The 20,374-nt window shown below is 45.5% G+C and overlaps 1 protein-coding gene across 1 annotated transcript; it reads right to left on the reverse strand.

Moving 5' to 3' along the window:
• Positions 1 to 322: 322 nt before the first annotated feature.
• CLDN18 (claudin 18) lies at positions 323 to 19,695 on the reverse strand. Its single transcript, XM_042902998.1, has 5 exons — positions 19,279 to 19,695; positions 8,741 to 8,905; positions 7,989 to 8,106; positions 3,739 to 3,849; positions 323 to 2,486 (listed from the first exon to the last, which is right to left on the reverse strand). The coding sequence occupies exons 1-5, from the start codon at positions 19,496 to 19,498 to the stop codon at positions 2,315 to 2,317; spliced, it is 786 nt and encodes a 261-aa protein (XP_042758932.1). The 5' UTR covers positions 19,499 to 19,695; the 3' UTR covers positions 323 to 2,314.
• Positions 19,696 to 20,374: the final 679 nt, after the last annotated feature.

A 20,374-nucleotide genomic window follows, 5' to 3' on the forward strand; every position in this document is an offset into this window, starting at 1 on the left:
TTACTAGCTCATGGGGAGGCCAATGACATTAGACGCTTCAGGCTGGTGCACTAAGGGTCAGACAGGCTAAATGTGGTTCTTGGATCCCATGCCACATGCCTGGCTGCTCAGGAAATCCCTTTTTATTCAGGCTTCTCAACTTTCAGAAACCACTAACTGGGCTGGATCAAATCTAGTTGGCCTCCAGGCAGCCAGGCTACAGCTGAGCAGACAGTTTCTGCAATGAGAAACACTCCAGGAAGATACCCTCAGCTTTGAGGTGCTGAGACTTCCATCTCCACTTCCTGAAGCTCAGGACAAAAGAGCAGCAGTTGTTCAAATGTGAGATCATAGTATTTTTAATAGTTAACAAAACATGCAGGTCAATAGTCAATGCATATACAATAGGACAGAGCAACAACAACAACAAAATTACAAGGCACAGTCTAACTCCATAGAGGCTTTCAAATGACGTGTTGGATAGAGAATGTGCTAATTAAAAACCCAGATGAGACACACCTCAGTGCCTCAGACCTGACCATGGCTTTCTGGTGGTAGGAAGGAGAGCTCATCGTGCCCATGGCTTTCAAGTCAAATACTGAGAACTCTTTACAATCTCCATGCTCTAGGTTGTTCAGTTTTGTCTTCCCCATCCCTGTTTTTTTGTTTGTTTCTTGATTTATCTATTCATCCTTTATCCCATCTCAGACAATGAGTTCCATGAATACTCTATCTGAGATAGCCTCGAACCATTGGTGTCTCAGTGAGCAGGGTCTCTGAGTTTGTTTTGGCTGTTGGTGAACAAAATTCCTTTCTGTTGAATGGGCTGTGATCTGCATTTCCCCATACAGAATCTGTCCAGCCTGAAGCCCCCTATGAATATTCACCATCTCCTTAGAGGCCACTTTTATATGCACTATTGATGTGAGGACTTTTTCCCCCAAATAATAACCCAGTGGTGAGATTCCCCCATTGCCTGCTGCTCCCTGATTAGGTAATTTGAGAGATTCCCCCCCCCCCCCCACCTTAATTCCCAGGGTGACTATTCTGGCTCTGGTGTCGGGATAGAATTCTGGTAACCTGGAAGGAGTGTAGGCTTCCTACAGCAGTGATGTGAACACCAGGAAGGCGTGCGGCTGCAAAGAGCTTTTGGTTCTTGAACATCCAATGTGGCAACGACTGTAGGTAAATTTAGTGAAGGGAAGAGCTCTCACAGTAACAAAGGTAACCACAATGCCAAGTATGTGACCTCTGGCCATGCAAGTGTGGGCATGTGTCATTTGGAAATGTAACATTACATTCAGGGTCATCACTGTTTTCTTGTTTTTCAAAAGAACTTGTTTCAACTCACTCCCTAGGTTTCATCCTTTGGTTTTTACAGGGTTACACTGTATTTATCGTGTATCGTCACAGTCCTGGAGAGCTCAAAGGGAAACAATTCGGATGAGTGAGCATTTCATGGAATTCAAACTTAAGTGTGATTTTACAAAGTCCATATTGACAATATCAAAAGCAATTATTTTTTCTTTTTCTTCAAGTGCAGGGGTGAGGCTAATTCACAGAGACAGTGTATCATTTCACTAATATATAATTTATTCTAATTATATTTAGAATACCAAATATACTCAGATTACCCACAAGTATCCTTTCCTCATTCTTCTAGGGACACTTTCTGGCCTGCGACAGAAAGATGCCCTGCAGTGGAGAGGTCAGGAGACCCCTGGGGGGTGTCTTGCTGGAATTAGCAGATGCCAACAAAAGCAGAAAGCTTTCTTCAAACTGAAATCACTTTGGTCCAGGTAATGTTCAAGATCACAGTGTAAGAAAACTCAGATAATGAGCTGGAGACATTACATATCTCTTTCCCCATCACTTCTTCTTCAATCAGTGTTTATTAGTAGCCAGGTTGGTGGGGGAGGTTAAAATCAAATAGCAGAAAATGATGTCTTTTGATCGACTCTCCTTTTTTCCTTTCAGAATTGTTCTGGGGGATGAGTTGGGAAATAGATCATTGATGGGCTATTGTCTGATAGGAATTCAAACCACATTCTATCATCAGATGAGGAAGGTTAAATTAAAAAAAAAATAGAGGATTGGAAACTGTGAACTATAGCCTCTAATTCATATCTGATAACTCGGCTGTTTTTGTGATGGAGCATTAGAGACAGAGACATGTGGCCCAGACCATCTAGCCTCTTCATGGATGAAATCAAGGTTTTTCTAACTTCCAACTGTGAGTCAAAAGCAATCAGGAGTCAAGGTAAAATCTCCTTGTTTTTCGAGTGCACTCTAATTGGTGGGGGAGTTCTTCTGCCCATGCCGAGGTGTCTTGGAGTTATACATAGTCGTACTTGGAAGGATGAGACTGTACCTCGTCCTCTGTGCGGGCACCCCCATCGTATATCTTCTTGTTTTTGCTGTTGGGCCCAAAGCCAGTGCTGGCCTTGAAGCCTCCCGGCTTGTAGCCGACGTTGTGGCCCGAGGCATGATAAGACACGGCTTTATAGCTGAGAGAAAAAGAAACATTCCGTGACCACAGATGTATTTGATAAGACGGAAAGCCACTCCATTTCCCCTGGAATGTCTCTGTTTTAGCCCTGAAAGTGTCCCAGGAAACCCTTAGCCCTGGGCAAACTGAGACAGGTGGTCACCCCCAGGCTTTGAGACACCAGCTTTTCTGCCTCTGCATTGGAGCAGAATTTCTTGCCTTGTATTAAGCCAGTCATTAGTGACCAGTGAGTTCCCGCTGTTAATTAAAATGAAGCTGAGCCAGGGGCGCCGGGGTGGCTCGGTCGGTTAAACGTCCGACTTCGGCTCACGTCATGATCTCACAGTCTGTGAGTTCGAGCCCTGCGTCAGGCTCTGTGCTGACAGCTCAGAGCCTGGAGCCTGTTTCAGATTCTGTGTCTCCCTCTCTCTCTGCCCCTCCCCTGTTCACGCTCTGTCTCTCTCTGTCTTGAAAATAAATAAACGTTAAAAAAAAAATTAAAAAAAAAAATGCAGCTGAGCCAGAAACAATGTCCAGGGGAACATGGTTAGGCCAAAAAAAAAAAACAAAAAAAAAAAACAAAAACAAACAAACAAACAAACAAAAAAAAAAACAAAAAATCCAAGAATTTGTGAGTGCAAAGGTACATACATGGAGCCCATCTCTTCTAATCTGCACAGTTTATCGGTAAGCTGACAGAGGCCCAGAGAAGGCAAATGACTTGTTAGAACTCACAGGACTAGTTAGCACAGAACTGGACTAGGATTGAGGTCTCCCAGCTCCGAGCCCCTTTATGGGGTTACAGTGGGGTTTCTCTGCAGCATTACTTTGGCATTTTGGAACAGATGCCTCTTTGTTGTGAGCGCCTGACCTGTGCATCGGGCAAGGGTTAGCAACATCCCTGGGCCCCACCCACTAGATGCCAGGATCACCCCCACCCCACCCCAAAGCTGCAACAATCAAGAGTGTTCAGTTGTTGCCAAATACCTCGTGGAGGGCAGAATTGTTTTCAGCTGAGAACCACAGTTACAGAATACTGGAGTCTGAAGGAACCTGGAGGGATACTTTTCTCTCTCAAACAGGATTATTCCTAAATCTGCTCAGCTGAAATGTTCCTATTCTGTTCTTTAGGTCCCCCATAAAAGAGAAGGCTCAGGATCCTTCAGTTAATAAAGTTCTTCAAAAACCCAGACTGATCCTTCTGGCTGCAAATTATACTTTAAAATGGACTCGGATGAAATGTCTGATTGCATTGGGATGGGGAGACTCACGTGGTTTCCTCAGGCACCAGGCCCCGGCAGGCAATGCACATCATCACACCCCCAATTAGCGTCAGGCCTCCAGCGACCCAGCCCACGAACAGGGCCGAACCAAAGGTGTACCTGAGGGGGGAAGTGAGGCCATGAGTATGGGTGACTCCACTCTCAGACTCTACCCGCTGTGCCTGGCCATGCCCATCCTCTCTGTCAGCCCTTCTGGGGGTTCCACACCTACCCCTGACCATGCTGCTGAATGCTTATTTGGGTCACAGCCGACTGAACAAGGGACCCTGGAGAACAGAAGTGGGACTGAAGCTAGTCAGTAAAACGGCTGTGAGATTTTCGGGCCCCTGGCATCACTCAGGCATGGAATTAATTATAAGTCTCTACTCTCAGAGAAACATCATTGGAAATCCCCCTTCCTCCCTATTGGCATTGGGTGGGGGGTGTCTTCAAGGTTTGGCAAGAGAAATTTGAGAGATATGGAAGCAGTCTGAAGTTATTATTTCTGAAGGAATTTTGGCCCCTCGAGTTCTTACTGTGGGCCAGTAAGCTCTCATCTTACCTAACTCAAGTAGCCCTGGCAGCCGTCCACACAGGTAGGAGCATTATCGTCAGGAAGAACTAATGTGAAGTGACCATTCATTCTTTCATTTGTTTACTCATTTGTTCAGCAAGTATTTCTTGAGCTCCTGCCGTGTGCCTGGCACTGCCCTGGCACTGGGATGCAGGGGTGACCAAGCCCTCACTTTCATGGTGCTTCTACTCCAGCTCATGCTGGAACTCAAACCTGTGGCGGTCTGATTCCAGTGCTGGTGCCCTTCCCTCCCAGGGGAACTCAGTCCCTCCATGGGACTCAGTTAGATCTGACTGGGATTGTCCAAGAACCAAGTCTCCTGAGAATAGAATAATTCTGATTCCACACGGACCTCTGTGGACAGTGGGGAGAGTGGCCAAAAACTTTTAGGATGTCACTGGGTATTTCCGTTGGTTAGAAAGTTACCAACTTTCCCTTCATCTCCAAGAGCCCCACAGAAAAGGACAGCTCAGCATGGCGGATACCTGCCCTTGGAGGTTTTCCCCTCATGTCCACCAAAGAGCATGGGGCTGTCTGTGGAACACCATGAATCACTAGTATGTTTAAAAGTCACCAACTAAGAACATTATACCAGTAGCTGGAAGACAGCAATGTGTGTGCAGACCTCCACAACCTAAGAAAATAAGATCCTTTAGATGTGCTTTAAAAGTACACACATTTTAGCAGGATCAAAGTAAGCAATATAAGCCTGATGACCAAGCGTAATGTAAAGGGAAAAGCTGGCAGACTGAGCTCAGGGCTTGAAAAAGTTCTGGAAGAACATTTATCTGCAGGCAGTTTTTACTTCCTTTGGACTTGGAAGTGACAGACATTTGTTTTGAAAGCTGTTGGTTTGGAATGAAGAACCCCATCCCACCCTGTTGGCCCTCCCCAGCGTGGCTAGGGGCTTAACACCTAACCTTTTCCTGGGCGTCCTCCTGAGAGGCCCCTGCGTAAATCTCCTGGGGGCAGTCTTGGTCCCTCAGCCCTGGCGCAGACAGAACCCCTGTCCTTGATACCTCTAAAGATGGTCGAGTGACCACATAATGTTAATGATGACAACCATCACTAGCATTTATTGAGCCCTTACTGACACTGTGATGGGCACCTTTATCACAATCTCATTTAATTCTTCCAACAGCCTCATTTTGCAGGATTTCTCACTCCCATTTTACAGAGGAGGGGATTGAGGTTTAGAGAGGCTAAGTAACTTTTCCAAAGACCCAGGAAGGACACAGGAGCTACTGAAATTCAAATGCAGATCCTTCTGCCTCCAAAGCCTTCATTGTTCATCATTAAGCTAATACTATCTTCTGGGCAAGGGGAACATGGGGACTGAGGTCTCCTTCTTTCACTCAGATCCTCTTGGTCAAGGTTAGCAAACTTAAATACCTAACTAGGACAGCTAAGAAATTTAAATGAGTGAAGTGGGGAAAACCCCCACAAGCATAATGATAAATGGCCTCAGCGTTGGGACATTTGAGAGTGGTGGGATAAACTGGAGAGGGTGAGCTCTTGCTAAGAGGGCAACTATTTTGCAGCTGCAGAGATTGTTGCCATAGAAAGTGAGGGCCCATTACTGCCGGATCTGATGTTTTTCTTTTACAAGGAGCTGGAAAAACGGATTGCATACGTGTGTGTGTGTGTGCGTGTGTGTGTGTGTGGTGTGAAATATCCTTGTAGTAAACACTAATGGCGCTTTGCCCATGTCCCTTATGTCCCTTTCACCATTTCTGTGTTTCTTCTTCAGCTCCTGTGGTCTTTGCCTTTGCCTGCTGGCCCCCATGTTTTCCTTTGGAGGTCAGGTTTTGATTTAGCCACTGGAGCCATTTTGCCCATGTGCACAGAGGCTGATTGGTGCTGAAGTATGAAAGTTTGGGAGTCAAGACAACTCTGAGGTATGTTTCATGCCCCACAGCTCCCCAGGATTGGGCTGAGTCCCAGAATTCATTGCAATTACCCTCTTCTCTGTCCTGGGTGCCTCACTCCCTACCCGGTCTCCCCTTCCTTAATATATCACTTGCACATGAAACCTCAGAATCTGTTTTTCAGGCTCTGTGTTTGAGTAACCCAACATATGACACTTCTAATTTTTAAAAAGTAGTGAATAATTCAGGTTATAAAATGAAGTGTTTAGGCTAATACAAAACACCTCACAAGCTCTGAATAGCATGAAAGCAGGCACTTTGTAGCTTGGGTACCCTTAACACGGTGTTGGCAGAGGATGGGATGCTGGGACCAAATGGGGTACCAGAAAGCCCATCAGTTCACTGTCAAGAACTTTCTTGGCAGCCATGTTGTCTTGTGTGACTTCTGGGTAGAAAGGATGAGAAAACAGAAAGAAGGGAAAAACTGCTGCCCATCTATGGAGGAAGGCACTCAGTGAACATTCTAGAATCTTATAGTCTCAATCTCAGGACTGAAGTTGCCTGACCGAGGGATGGTACAGGTTGTAGGGAGATGGTGTGAGAGGATGATGTGGGTATTAGCACTGTGTGCCAGTGGGGTGGGTGACTCCTCTTGGCAGGGGCAGTGACACAGGTGCCCAGATACTCTGGGTAAGGTAGGCTCTTCTAAGTAGGCTGACCAACCATCCTGACTTGCCCATGAGGGAGGAGTTTCCCAGGACGTGGGACTTTTAGTGCTAAAACTGGTAAAGTCCCAGGAAAACATGGTCAGCGTACTTCTAAGTTGCCCTTATAACCAAAAGACCATGGGAAGATCACAGAAGAGGATGAGGGGAGCTTATGGGGATCACTTCCTTCTCATTCTTGAAACAAAGCAGGAACATGGATGGGGACTGGAGTTCCTGGGAGCCAGAAAGTAATGGATTTATACAACCTCACCCCCTGTCTGTATCCCACAATGGTGTGGCTGGAGAAATACCAAGTGTATCCACTCCAGAGATGACGGGTCACTTAGATATGATATTTACATCACTGTCTCAGAAGAAGGTTTTTTTCTCCATCAAGAATTTACTGCTGCTTCTTGCTTTGAAATATGTCCCTTTGAAGTGACTAAATGAATATAGGTGTTAGAGTTGCTCTTCCAGCGTTTAAAAGTTCTACCCTCCTTCAGACACCAAATTATAGTGGGGTTTCGTCTCCCTCAGCTAGATTGTAACCTCCGTGAGGATGGGGAACTTGTCTTATCCCCAGCTTTCAGAACAGCTCCTGGCTCACATCAGGTGCTCTATACATTTGTAGAATGAATGAATGAATGAATGAATGAGAAGAAGAGGCAACTGTACAAGGAAGAAACATAACATTACTCTTCTCACCTATACTGCACCTTTCTCAGTTCTACTCAAGCTTTCGCCTGTCCCTAGTCAGGTTCCCGTCATGGTCTGGGGATGTGGGTTGATGCTCATTTACATGCCTGGGCTAATAGTGCCTGTTTCATTGCCACCACAACGGGGCCTGTGTAAGCATGTTAGATAAATACTGTGAACTGTCGCTGTATTTCAATGCAAATGTCAGCTCAGCCTCAAGTCATAGCACCAAGGATATTTCACTGAAATGAAGTTTATGAATTTACAGATCATTGTTGATTTACGATATGGCATGGTTGCCTCTGATAAATTTTTGCTATTTCAGGCACTGACAGTCACATTAGGCATATGTGTTTAATAGGATTTTTATAACAATATTCACCACAGGATACTAAGACTAGATTGGAAGCTTACCTGGTCTGAACAGTCTGCACCATCCCACCCATCCCAGTGTACATGTTCGCTGTAGACATCCAGAAGTTAGTAACCAGCATGTTGGCAAACACAGATACTCCAGCAATTGCACAGAGACCTGCGGGCAAAATACAAGAAAGCGCCAGAGTCAGCTTTAAAGGGATCACAGCGTTTCTGAGGCAATGTATGCTGAAATGAGTTTAGATGAGCAGGCTGCGAACATTCCATTCATATAACAGAATAGCTAATCCAAGCATTGATTATTGAATTCCCACTATGTGCTAGACATTATGTTAGACTCTCTTAGAGTGCTTAGATTCTCTTATCTCTCTAACTGTGGAGGGATTTGTATGTGTGCAGAAAGAGATTTTTCCATGCATCTTGGGACAAAGGATTAGTAATACAAATATTTTGGGTCTGGTCCTTCGATGGTGTCAAGTGCTCTTTCCTTAAAATCATTTTCAAGAATCTTGCCAAAATAATGTCTTTAGGGACTGACTCACATGGCTACCTTAGGACTGAGAATTTCTTATAATAATCAGATGGCAGCTAAGGGGGACCTTAACATTCATGATCATTCTGTAGAGCATAATTGGGCTCTAGTCTCAGATCTTGAATCCTAGTGTGTAAAGTTCTGATCCATGTTCAAACTGTGTTCATTAGGGACAAACCATGTTTCCTCTGCCAGAATAATTTTACTTTGACATTCCCAGAAAAGCATTTGAGAGAGGGAACCCTGGCTGCTTGTTTACCTGAGATGATGAACATGATCCCAGAGGTCAGTGTCATGTTGGCTTTGGCAGAGTCCTCCATGCTGCCTATGCGGATGCACTTCAGGGCGAAGATGGACACCAGCAGGCCAATGGCACCCAGGACAATGCCCACGATCATCAGGGCTCGCACTGCCTGCAGCATGGCTGTGGGGCAAGAGGCAAGACACAAGCAGACAGATGAGACCACTTCTGCATGACCACCAGGCTTTAGTTTAATAAAATAAAGCAACCACAATCAGCCAGCATCCAATTCCTGAGAAATAGCAAGTCCATAAAATGTGAACCTTGTCATTGCCAGGGGATGTGGAATTGTGAGAAATGCAAAACCACCACATACAATCCTCTGATTGTTGAAGGACCTGCATGTACACAATTGTCTGTAGAATGACAAAATCATGAACTGTTGGGAGTAGAGACAACCAATGGATAGCTATTTCATTTCCTCATTTTAAAGCCTGATAAGCTGGGGTCTAGAAAGAGGAAATAGCTTGATTAAGGTGACATGAAAAATTACTGATAGAGCTTATAGTAAAACTGCGTGACTTTGGCTTCTATCCCAAACGTCGTTCTCCTCTAGTCTTTTCATATGGGCTCAATGCTTCATATTGTTGCGTCCGCTTTAGAAAAACCCGATATTCATTCATAGCATGTGATGAAGCAAGGTTACTAGGTGATATACTAAGGGCACCATGTTTTTGCTTGTTTCCAAAGGGACTACTATAGTCAGGGTAAGCTGTAGGTTTTGGGTATATATAACAGACTGCTATATCATTCACAGGCCTTTCAACATGACCAGCTGATCAGCAGTTCCCTTCTCAGGAAGCAATGGGAGCTGTAGATCCTGCTGGAACTCTCCCCCAATGCCTCCCCTCCAGATAAATCCAAAGTGGTTTCTAGTGTGTCCTTAATGTGCACTGACTCATCTCAACAGTTTTTTTCTGAGCCCCTATGACTAGGCACAGGGATGACAGTAATTAATAGGTCAGCCATGGTCTCTCCGCTCACGGATCTTATGTCGAAGTGGAGAAAGACAGTCATTAAACATGCCCGCTACAAGCATAATGCATTTACAAAAGAAAGACAAATGAGTCTTGGTGTTTTCCAGAGGGAAAGGCCCCAAGTGTGGGTATTTCTGGTGGAGCAGAACTGAAGAATTGTGTGAAGCAAAGCAGAAAGCTCTGTCTTACCCTAGTTATCAGAGCCAATTGCAACTTTTGATTGAAAGCTATAAGTCGCTTTTCAGACATGAACAAATCCAGTCCACATTAAAAAACCCCTGCAATGTCGGTGATATGATTACCTTCATTTTATAATTGAAGAAATTGAGACAGAGAGGTTCAGGAACTTGCCCGAGGACATATTTTGAGGGACAAGCAAGAGCTGGGGATCAAACCCAGAACTATCTCCAAATTGTTTTTCCCATCACAGTACATTCCTTTGAGGTACCTAATCCTGGAAAAACAGGCTGCCATCAGGGTACAGGGATCTGTAAGCACCTAAGAGAATGTATCCTCCAAACTCGGAGACTCAGCCATGAAATATCAACCTCTAAAATGGATGCTAAAAATGTATAAAGAAATATTATCTAAAAATCATCTCAGGGAATAACATGTCCTAGGAGATTTTATTTGTGAATGTGGCTCTCAAGACAAGGACGTCCTGGGAGGAATTTCTCTCTAATCTCTCCAGGAAGATTTTCATCTCAAATATGGCCAATATCAATGGAGCTGCCAGCTTATTCACTCTAAGGTGTGTATCACAAAGCAACTTGTCATGATGGAAGAATTGGGAATCAATGAAGTATACTGAAAAAGGAGAGGCAGATCATTCAGAATTCGTTAAAGAGCCTTTGGCATTGTCTGAGGAATGGAGGCCCTGTCAACTTTCTCTCCGTGGAGGTGATGGCATCCAGCCACTCTAGTTCTATGCCACTTGATTCTTATTCTTTTCCCCTGAAGCAACTTCTGATTTGAACTTTGCTTCTCTGCTGAGAAGAGAATTCTACAAGCAGCTATGTAATCAGTCTTGGTCCTATTAGCAACTATATTTGCAGGATAAATATATTGGTTTATGGTGTGGATCAATCCTCCAGGATCTGACCATTCATCCCTGGAAGAATTGAATTGATTAACATTGGCATCTTGAGATTACAGCTGAGTTCTGATGCTAGAGCTGTGGTGACCCCAGTTGGGCAAAGAGAACCAATGAGGGCCTTGGAGTTGCCCTTGGATCCACTCTTAATGTAGGAGGGCTCTAGAGGGCCACCTTTGTTCTCTAAAGCCTTGCTCAATGGTTTTGCTGGCCCCACAGGATACTGGGAACAAACATTCTGTTCATTCCCTTATTAACAAATGCAAGCGTGTGTCATGTACTTGTGTATTCATTTATATTTTTGTGTTTTCACTCAGCACATGTTGGTATGTGCTCATAGTCATATGTTACATAATCATATAACTCATCCATGAATTCATTCATTCATTCATCAAGTATTTTTAAGCTCAAATTCTCTACAAAACCCTATGTCAGATGTTGTAGAAGATATAAAGTTTCATGAAAAATAGTCACTGCCTTCAAGCACTTTACAATCTGGGAAGATCATATTTTTACTGGAAATCTTGAACCTCAAATTTCTTTTCACTTTGAGAGTATCTATTCTCATAGTTGCTTACGATGTGGTTCTAGTTCTCTTTAATGCATACAATTATACTACTACAAGCCTGGTTCAGGACAGGTATGGACAGGACATTTGCTGGGCAGCCCCAGGCTTCAGGAAATATCCTCCAGGCTATACTGATGTGAATGTTACTACCAGAAAACTGGACATATGGAAAGAGGAAGGTGCTTGACTTTCTCTTCATCTTGTCCTCATGGGCCTCTTGTGAACTTCAAATCCACCCAGAAACTTGCTGGAGATTTTAAAATCTGCTCTTGTTCTGACATTTTAAGCCTTAAGCTATTCAGAAAACAAAATCATTTATCCCTTTTGAGAAACACCTGGCAAGGCATCTGGTTAAAACAACCAAAACCAACCAACCAACCAACCAACTAACCAACCAACCAAAACCAACCAACCAACCAAACAAACTAACAAAAACCAAATAAACGATATTAACTAAGCAGGATAAAGGATGTCCTTTCCTCATTCTATAACAAATTAACATTTCTCCTGGACTCTCAGCAAGGGTGGGGCCATTAACTCTTTAGACTGAGTAGTTTTAATGTTTGTTCTTGAAAACACATCATGAGGTGGCCGTGGCTGAGGCACATGGTCTTGCCTGTCATTGCTGGATTAGAAGGGCTGTGAGATTGGCAAGTGGGAGGTGAAATCACTGTGGACTTGCCTGGTATGGAGAGTTGCTGTTGCTATGCCACAGGAGCCCTTGGGCACTGGAGCCTGGGCCAGCCTGTCCTGCTCAGCCTTTGCCTCAGGCTGTCAGATGCCCTCTTGTCTTTGCTGAGTCAGGTATGCATGGCAAGGCCTCATTTCCTTCCTGCTATCTCTTGACCTCTGGATTTCTGATGAACACTGGCACCTGCTTTGAATCAGGGGTCTACCCTCACCCTGAGCACATTTCTCTTAGCCCGTGGTTGGAAAAGACACAACATTGTTTTATAACTTGTGGGACCACTGTCAGAGTCACAATCCTGGGCCTGGATGCATAGATCAAGTTCTTCCTTGCTTCGGAGATCCCTCGAGGGGTGCTTCTGAGAGAGGGAGCTGTGATGGGGGCAGGTTCCAGGAAGTAGGAGGAAATGTTCTCTACCACTCATTGCTAGAACCACCCCCCCCCCCCCCCGCCCATGTCTAGTAATGACCATGGAGATGCATGGGGGTGACCTGAACTTCCTTTCCAGCTGGAAGAATCTACCATCTGGGATTCTAATCTTCCATAGATAGGTACCCAGAGAAACTGCTCCCAAAGGGGGTAGGTTTCTCTTTTAGCCACACTGTCTCTTATTTGCTATTCTGAGCAAGAGGCACATAAGCTTATCAGCTGATAACAGGTGAGTCAACGGCTCTATAGACTGATTCCCTGCACCAAAGGTGTGACTACGGCATTCTTTCCAATGAACAATGAGGCATTATCAGACTTGAAGGGTGGGCAGGATTCAGAGCTGACAGAAGCAAACAGAAAAATGGGAACTCAATGTTCCCTCCCTGTTGCAAAATATCTTATTCCCCCAAACTAGCTATGGACTGACAGGCAAGGTGCCTTTGGGTGTGGTTCCCAACCCTGGTTGTACTTTAGCATCTCTTGGGGGAGCTTTTAAAGAAATATTAATGTTTTGCCTCCACCCCTAGAGACTTTCATTGAATTGTTCAATAACATAAAATTTCAAGGAATAATTTGGGAAAACAACCCTCAAGAGGCTCAGGAGGAGGTGCTCAGAGCAGGGAGTTGAGAGGAAAGAGTTCTCAGGGGCTGGCATCCCTGAACTAGCTGGGGTGTGGGTGTGAGGCTTATGAGACAGCAAATCACCAGGAGCCAAAGGCCTGGACCTGAGGCTTTTGTTGGTGGTGGTTAGAGAGGACCCATACCTCAGGCACAGCTTGGCTTCAGATTGGAGGCAGGGGAGGCTGATGGAGGAGTTCAAAGGAGGAGAGGCCAGAGAAGGGAAATCTGAGGCCAGGCCTCAGAGAAAAGGCCCTTCAGAACAAGGGTGAGAGGGCCTAGCTCCTCCTGACATCTCAGGGAACCAATATGGAAGTCCTTTGTGTCCCATGAAATCCTACAGAACGGTGTGATGCCAGGTAGGTGGCATTCGGCAAATCTTTTAACCTCACTGAAGCTGAATTTCCTCAACCCTGGAGCTGGATAGAGATATCTCTTGCACAAAGATGTTGTGAGGACCAGCTGCTGCTTGGCACCAGCATAAAACTAAGCCAGCCTCAACCAATGTCGGTTTCCTCCCCTTCCCTAAAGAGAAGTTCTCTTTCTTCAACCCCACATGGCTTTGGCTGGTACTAACTGTATAAACGTGAATCCTCTCATATGGTGATAGAATATGGTTGAGGATTTGAAAAAGCCATGCATGAGGGAGGATGAGGGGTGAGAGGGGAAGCAGATTGGAGAAGAGTAGGAAGCATAAGTCCTGGGCCAAGGCAGAGAGAAGATCAGGAAAAATGGACTTAAGATCTGGCTGGCAACGAGGAGGAGGGGCAGGTGAGACAGTGAGGGGTGAGGCGCCGTCTTCATTGTCCTTCCTTTTTGATTCTAAGGCGGGGTCCAGCTATGTGACTCTGGCCATGTGTGTCTCCACCAAGAAATGGAGACCCCCCCCCCCCCCCCCCCACTGACTAGTCCACGCTAGGGCCTGATGCTTTGCGTGTGACTGCCCTGCTGTCAATGCAACCGCCACCACAATCACAAGCTGAGGACGTGTTCTGATTCCTGCATCTGCATAGGGCAAGCGGTCACAGTTTACGCCTCAGGTACAGGTCCTCTCCGGCTTTGCAGATGTGTCCTCAATTCTCTGTGGGATCTTTGGATGTACGTTAGTGGGGACACATTTGGATGTCTGTCCACATATTTAAAAAGGTATGTTTGGGCCAAAATAGATTTCTTTCTTGAAGAAAGGGGAAAGCAGCTTGACCAAAAACCAAGGGGCTCCCTCCGATTTCATTTCAAGTTTATCACTAACTTATAACCCCTTTACCTCTTAGGGCCAGTTTCTTCCACCAGACATCGGGGAAAGACAAGCTGGTTTCACAGGATCAGGAACACTGGACTTAATGTCAAATAGCCAATCGTAAGAAGAAACACACCAGGTGGCTCCTTTAGAAAGGGTACTGGAAAGCAGTTTGGTATTTTTTTTTTTTCCTTTATGGATTTGTGCTTTAGATTTTGTAGAATTGTTTCCTGGGTTAAATGTGGTTTCACTAAAACCGCCCATTCCTGGGTGTGTAAATATGATTGGCAGGTTGATGGGACACTCTTTAGGTCTTCAGTGGCTGTTGGTTTTTCACATTGCTAGAGAAAGGGGGCCAATGTGGCCAGTTGTATGAAAGAAAACTCAAGACCTTTAGTGCCTGCAAAGAGGCTGGGAATCAGTGATGTGCCAGAACACAGGTAGCATGGGGGGACTGAAAGAAGAAAAAGAGTACCCTAAATAATATTTGGTTTGGGTATTTGGATTCATAAAAGACACTTGATTTTGGAGAAGAAAAAAAACCTGGAAGATCAAATGTCCTGTTTGAGAGATTTGGGTGGTGTAGACAGGGCAGTAATGACTGACTGACACCAAGAACCAGATCTGCTAAATGGATTGCAAAGCCCTTTCACACAAATACCTTATTGTGAGGCATTTCACAGATGGGGAGAGCAAGGTTGAGAGACCTAGCTGGCCAAGCTAGCCCTTGATCCCAGTTCATCTGCCTTTAACTGTAAGGCCCTGCCATGGCACCAAATTCAATCCAAATATTTGCAAACACATTAGAAAAAATATCACTTGCCTATAATGTCATCATGGGACCAGGGACATGAATTTGCCAGGTCTCTGCCTCCTCTTCACCCTGTTCATTGACAGCCTTCTGCTCTCCTCCCCCCACTGTCTCCAGGGCAGGGGGTGGGTGGGTGGGAAGGAAATGACACACAAGTCATCCACTCTTTAAACTTGGTACTCCTAATTGTGCATTGTGACGATATGGCTATAAATGGGTCAAGGTGCAGATGTACCCTCTACTCTTAGCGTGCTCAAGTGCAGGCCAATCTCTTCAATTCTAAAGGCAGCTCCTTGTATCTGGAATGTAGAAGCAGGGCCTGAGCATGGGCAGGGCTAAAGACACAGACTTGGAAGCGTTTCAGCCTTGTGTTCATTTCCTGCATCTGATATCTCCTGTCCATGGGAGCTTGGGCACCTTACCTTGTCTCCATATCTGAGCCTCAGTTTCCACTTTTGTAAAAACAAAGCTGATACACATTACCCTGTATTGCTGTGAAGGTTCAACTGGTAGGTCTATGTGCAGTTCAAGAAATGGTCGGTTTTTATTTCTGGGCACTGTCCTTGGAGAATGACATGCTGCTCTGACTGTTTGGAATACAATGAGAGGGCGTCTTGGGCTATAAATTATACAGAGCTGGTCATATATAGGTAAATAGTCCTGCTACTACAACCATTAACCTCATTAATCTATCTGTAGGTTACATAATATAGCTAGTCGAATGGAATTAAATTATTCTATGGCTGTAAGTTCCAACTAAACGTGATACATTTTTATCAGATGAATGAAGGGTATGTGAGATTTTGCAAGAAAAGAGCTTATCCTTAGGAAGAATTGAATAATTGGCAGTGATTATTATGACTGTTAACTGAAGTATTACAATGGTATCTGCCTCATGCTTTTATAGTAACTTTAAAGCTTAATTCTCTGCTGCAGGCTGGTACTCCCCTGAGCTCTAGGTCAAAATTAAACTTTCAACCTTCCATTTCTGTCTCTGGATGTTTCACCCAGCTCCTCTGCTTCAGTCTCTCTTCCCTCGGCCCCTTGTCATGCTCAAGAAAATGTTCTCAGCAGCTGTTTCAGTGCCCTCTAGGTGCCAGGTCCTGAGTAGTTAATGTTACCCCTTTCAGCTTCCTCTGGAGCCCTACAAGTGTCTCTGGGCCACCCTCTGGCCTTCTCTCTGGCTGCTCCATCTTCTTATGTTCCTGCCTTCAGGTTTTGAGGGTCTTTTTAGCCTATTCCTTCTGGCAATCTTCCCACCCATCTCCTACATTAGTCAGCCAAATCTTAAGTCACCAAACAAATATTTGAATTTTGGGATGCCAATTTACATTGTAGTCACTTTTGCTGCACAAAAGCCTCTCTATTCTTTTTTTTTTTTTAATTTTTTTAAATATTTATTTATTATTGAGAGAGACAGAGCACGAGCAGGGAGGGACAGAGAGAGGGAAGACACAGAATCTGAAGCAGGCTCCAGGCTCTGAGCTGTCAGCAAAGAGCCTGACACGGGGCTCGAACTCACACACTGCGAGATCATGACCTGAGACAAAGTCGGACGCTTAACTGACTAAGCCACCCAAGCACCCCGAAGCCTTGCTATTCTTAAATCCACGCTGTTCTCCATGGCCATACATTAACAGTGATTTCAAGTATCTCCGTTTATGCATATTCAGGCCCAAGAAATGTTTTTCCTGGCTTTTGGTGGAATCCTGTTCCCCTGACTCAGACAGGCAGGACTGGGATATGACTCTGTGATGGCTGCCTGGAGCTTTTCAGCTCTTCCAACTTGCGAGCAGTGTCATGAGGGTGGATGTGCCCAATGTTATTAGAGTGCCTGGGTCTGGTACAGAGATCTGGGGGATCCTATTCAATTTAGGGATGTGAGGAGGCTTCACAAAGGAGGTCATATTTGGGCTGGACCCTGCATATGAGAAGATTCATGGAGATGGCAGTGGAGTGGTGGAGGGGGTACTTGGCAGTGGGAGAAATGGGTATCCAAGATCAAGCCCAGGGTAGAGTAAATAGACAGGGAGAAGCAGAGGCTGGGGGGCAGAGGAATTGTAAGAGATAAGTCAGGCAAGATGAGGGAGATAGGAGGGCATGGGTGTCAGGCAGTCATGTCTACACCTAATTAAGCTGCAAATGGGGGAACCATGGGAGGGTTTGGCTTTTAAAATGCCCGAGAGATGAGAGATGAGAACTGAGAACTGGCAGTCGGTGATTGGAAGATTCTACCCGATCTGCCATAGTCAAAGGAGCAAACACTCTAGAGAGATGAAGGATAGAAACCGGACTGAGAAAGACGAAGAGCGACAGGTGATAGTAAAATGTATTCTTTTCATTTGGTTGTCAGTGACCCAGGGAGAGACAGAACTTGACAATGATCAGAATCATGAGATCTTGTAGGAAAGGAGGATATAAGCCTAAGTGAGGAGGAGAGATGACAAGAAGAATAGGGGCTGATCAGACAGGATGGTGTGGGGCCCCATGTGTGGAAAGAAACAGAATGAGCAAGAGATTGGTAATGTGTGGTTTGGCCCTGAGCTGAGGTTATTGAGCATGAAGTTATGGGATGTCATGCCTCAATTTTGAATATGAGGTCAATCTTTTTCCTTCATTAAAACAATTTTTTTTAACATTTATGTATGTTTGAGAGAAAGAGAGCACAAGCTGGGGAGGGGCAGAGAGAGAGAGGGAGACACAGAATCCGAAGCAGGCTCCAGGCTCTGAGCTATCAGCACAGAGCCCGACACGGGGCTCGAACCCATGAACTGCGAGATCATGACCTGAGCCGAAGTTGGATGCTAAACTGACTGAGCCACCCAGGCGCCCCTTTTATCTTCTTTTAATAGTTATAATGAGGTGTGACTCGACAGTCTATGGTCTTGCACCTCCTCCCTTCTGACCTCTCCCTTCCCAGGAGAGCATGATCCCTCCTCTGCGCTGTCTTCCTGTGGCCAGGTCCCACCTGCCTTGCTTCCCTAAGCAGGTCTCAGTTAGTGATCCTGCTGGTCCTGCAATAGGAATGGCTTCCAAAATGCAGTAAAAACCCCAGTTCTGCTCTGTCACCCATCTTCTTTTTCTTTCCAAAAATGAAGACAAATTAGTTGAATTGCTTTTCATCATTCAATTTCAAGTGCTTCAAAGACTCTTAACAGTTTCATGCAAGTTTATTTCCATCTACCTGTTCATAAGGTGTTAGTTTCAGAGTGGCAAATCAAACACTGTTCCCTTCCTCACCAAACTCCTATCTTGGCCACTCCTTGGAGCCACTGATTAGACTGACATTTATTTTCTTTTTGCCCACCCTCTTTCTTTAAATACGAGTCGCTTTCATAACATCTAGAATGCAAAGTTCCTATGTGCATGTTTGAAATAATTATCTGTATTAAAAGCAGGGGTTTAACTTCATCTTCAGGGGTGAAAAGATGTCACATTTATAATTATATTTATATTATGAAATTACTATAATATAATTATAACTTATTCTGGCATGCAATGTTTCTTAGGAGTGCACACTAGAACCTCTTAACGCAAAGCAAAAAAAGGATATTTATAATTTAATGGCAATATGCATTTCTGACACTTTCAGAGACTCCAGCTTTTCAAAGCAAAATTGAATTGAATTGAAAATGAAATGAAATTAGTTCTCCATAAGCGTTTTGGGCTAGAAGAAAATAATTCACCAACCTACTTCCTTGCTCCCACGTATGTGCAGGCAAGAGCAAGTCACATGCACACATGCACACAATTTTCTCCTTTGAGGACCATTAGTCTATTCTAGTATCATGAGCATGCTTGCCCTTACAACAAATCCCATTCTTTTCACCACCCGCAATTCCTTTGACTTGAGTATGAATTCTCCGATTTTCTCCAGGACGACTATAGCCCTCTTTGTCATGGGGCCAACTTCTCTTATTCACACCTTTTATTCTGAGCTGCAAGGGTCATACCCAGAGGTGGGGAGCGAGGCTCAGTCCCTGGTGTGATTTCTGAGGTCCCTCCTGGCTGCAGGGAGCGCAGACACCCCTCCCCAGCCCTCACCTGCTCGGGCCCCCCGTGCTGCCGGGCCTACCTGGAAGGCCCAGGATGGTGAAGTAGGGCCTGCACTCGGTGAACCCTGAGCTCTGCCTCACGCAGCTCCGCCAGAGCCCCTCGTACTGGAACACGGAGGTGACGGGGTTATCGTACAGGTCCTGGGTGCTCCACATGTCCATCCCCGTGGCGGCGATGCACCCCGCCAGGCCCAGGAGGGACAGGAGGAAGCCCACCACTTGGCACGTGGTGGTGGACATGGCCTCGGCCCCGCGCGCCCTCCACCCGCCGCCCGAGGTCTAGTTGCACCTTCCTCCTGTGCAGGGTGTGCGTGGGCCAGTTGTGCTCCCGAGCGGAGCTGCCCTAATCAGATGGTTTCCCTCAGCTCTTGGTGTTTGCTCACTGTGTTTTCCTTAGATAGTTCAGTTTCACTCTTGGTTCAAGGGCATTATGTTTTCATTTGTTAGGGAAGCGGCCCCAAGAGGCACTTGTCGGCCGAGCTGCGCAGGCCCAGCTGGTGTGGGAGCAGAGTGGTTGGAATGGACACCCTTTCTGAAGGCCTTGCCAGCCTCCCTTGTCCGTGGCTCTGGCTGTGACACGAGCATGCCGGCCACCATCTGGGTAGAAAGGTGACGAGTCCAGCGCCGCGGGCAGCCCCCACAGCCTTTTCCTCTAGGCTCTGCTCGGCAGAGATTAATGCCGCTTAGGCTGACATCACTTAAAATAAAGGCCCCAGGAGTCTCCATCTTCAACCAGACTTTCACATTTCCTCCTCCACAGCTCATAAACTACTTTTCCTGCACGTCTTTCCATTGCACTCTTACAGGAATGGGTGGAGTAGGTATTATTATCCCACACCCATATATTTTGAGTGAAGTGAGGCACAATAGATTAAGGAACTTGTCTAAGGGCCTTGAACCACAGATGCTTTAAAGTCAGTAAAGGCGGAGCTCCAGTGCCCACTCCCAGTCTGGTGCTCTTTCTCTATTTCCATGTGGAGAGGCAGGGGCAGGCATGGTTGTCCCCACGTTTGGGAACAGGAAGTCAAATCCAAGAGATAATGCTTTCATTTTACAGGTGTTGGAAATAGGATGAGAGGAAGCCAGACATCCTGCCGACCTCCACTTTACCTTTTC

Source organism: Panthera leo, chromosome C2 (genome assembly GCF_018350215.1).
Source record: "Panthera leo isolate Ple1 chromosome C2, P.leo_Ple1_pat1.1, whole genome shotgun sequence".
Lineage (NCBI taxonomy): Eukaryota > Metazoa > Chordata > Mammalia > Carnivora > Felidae > Panthera > Panthera leo.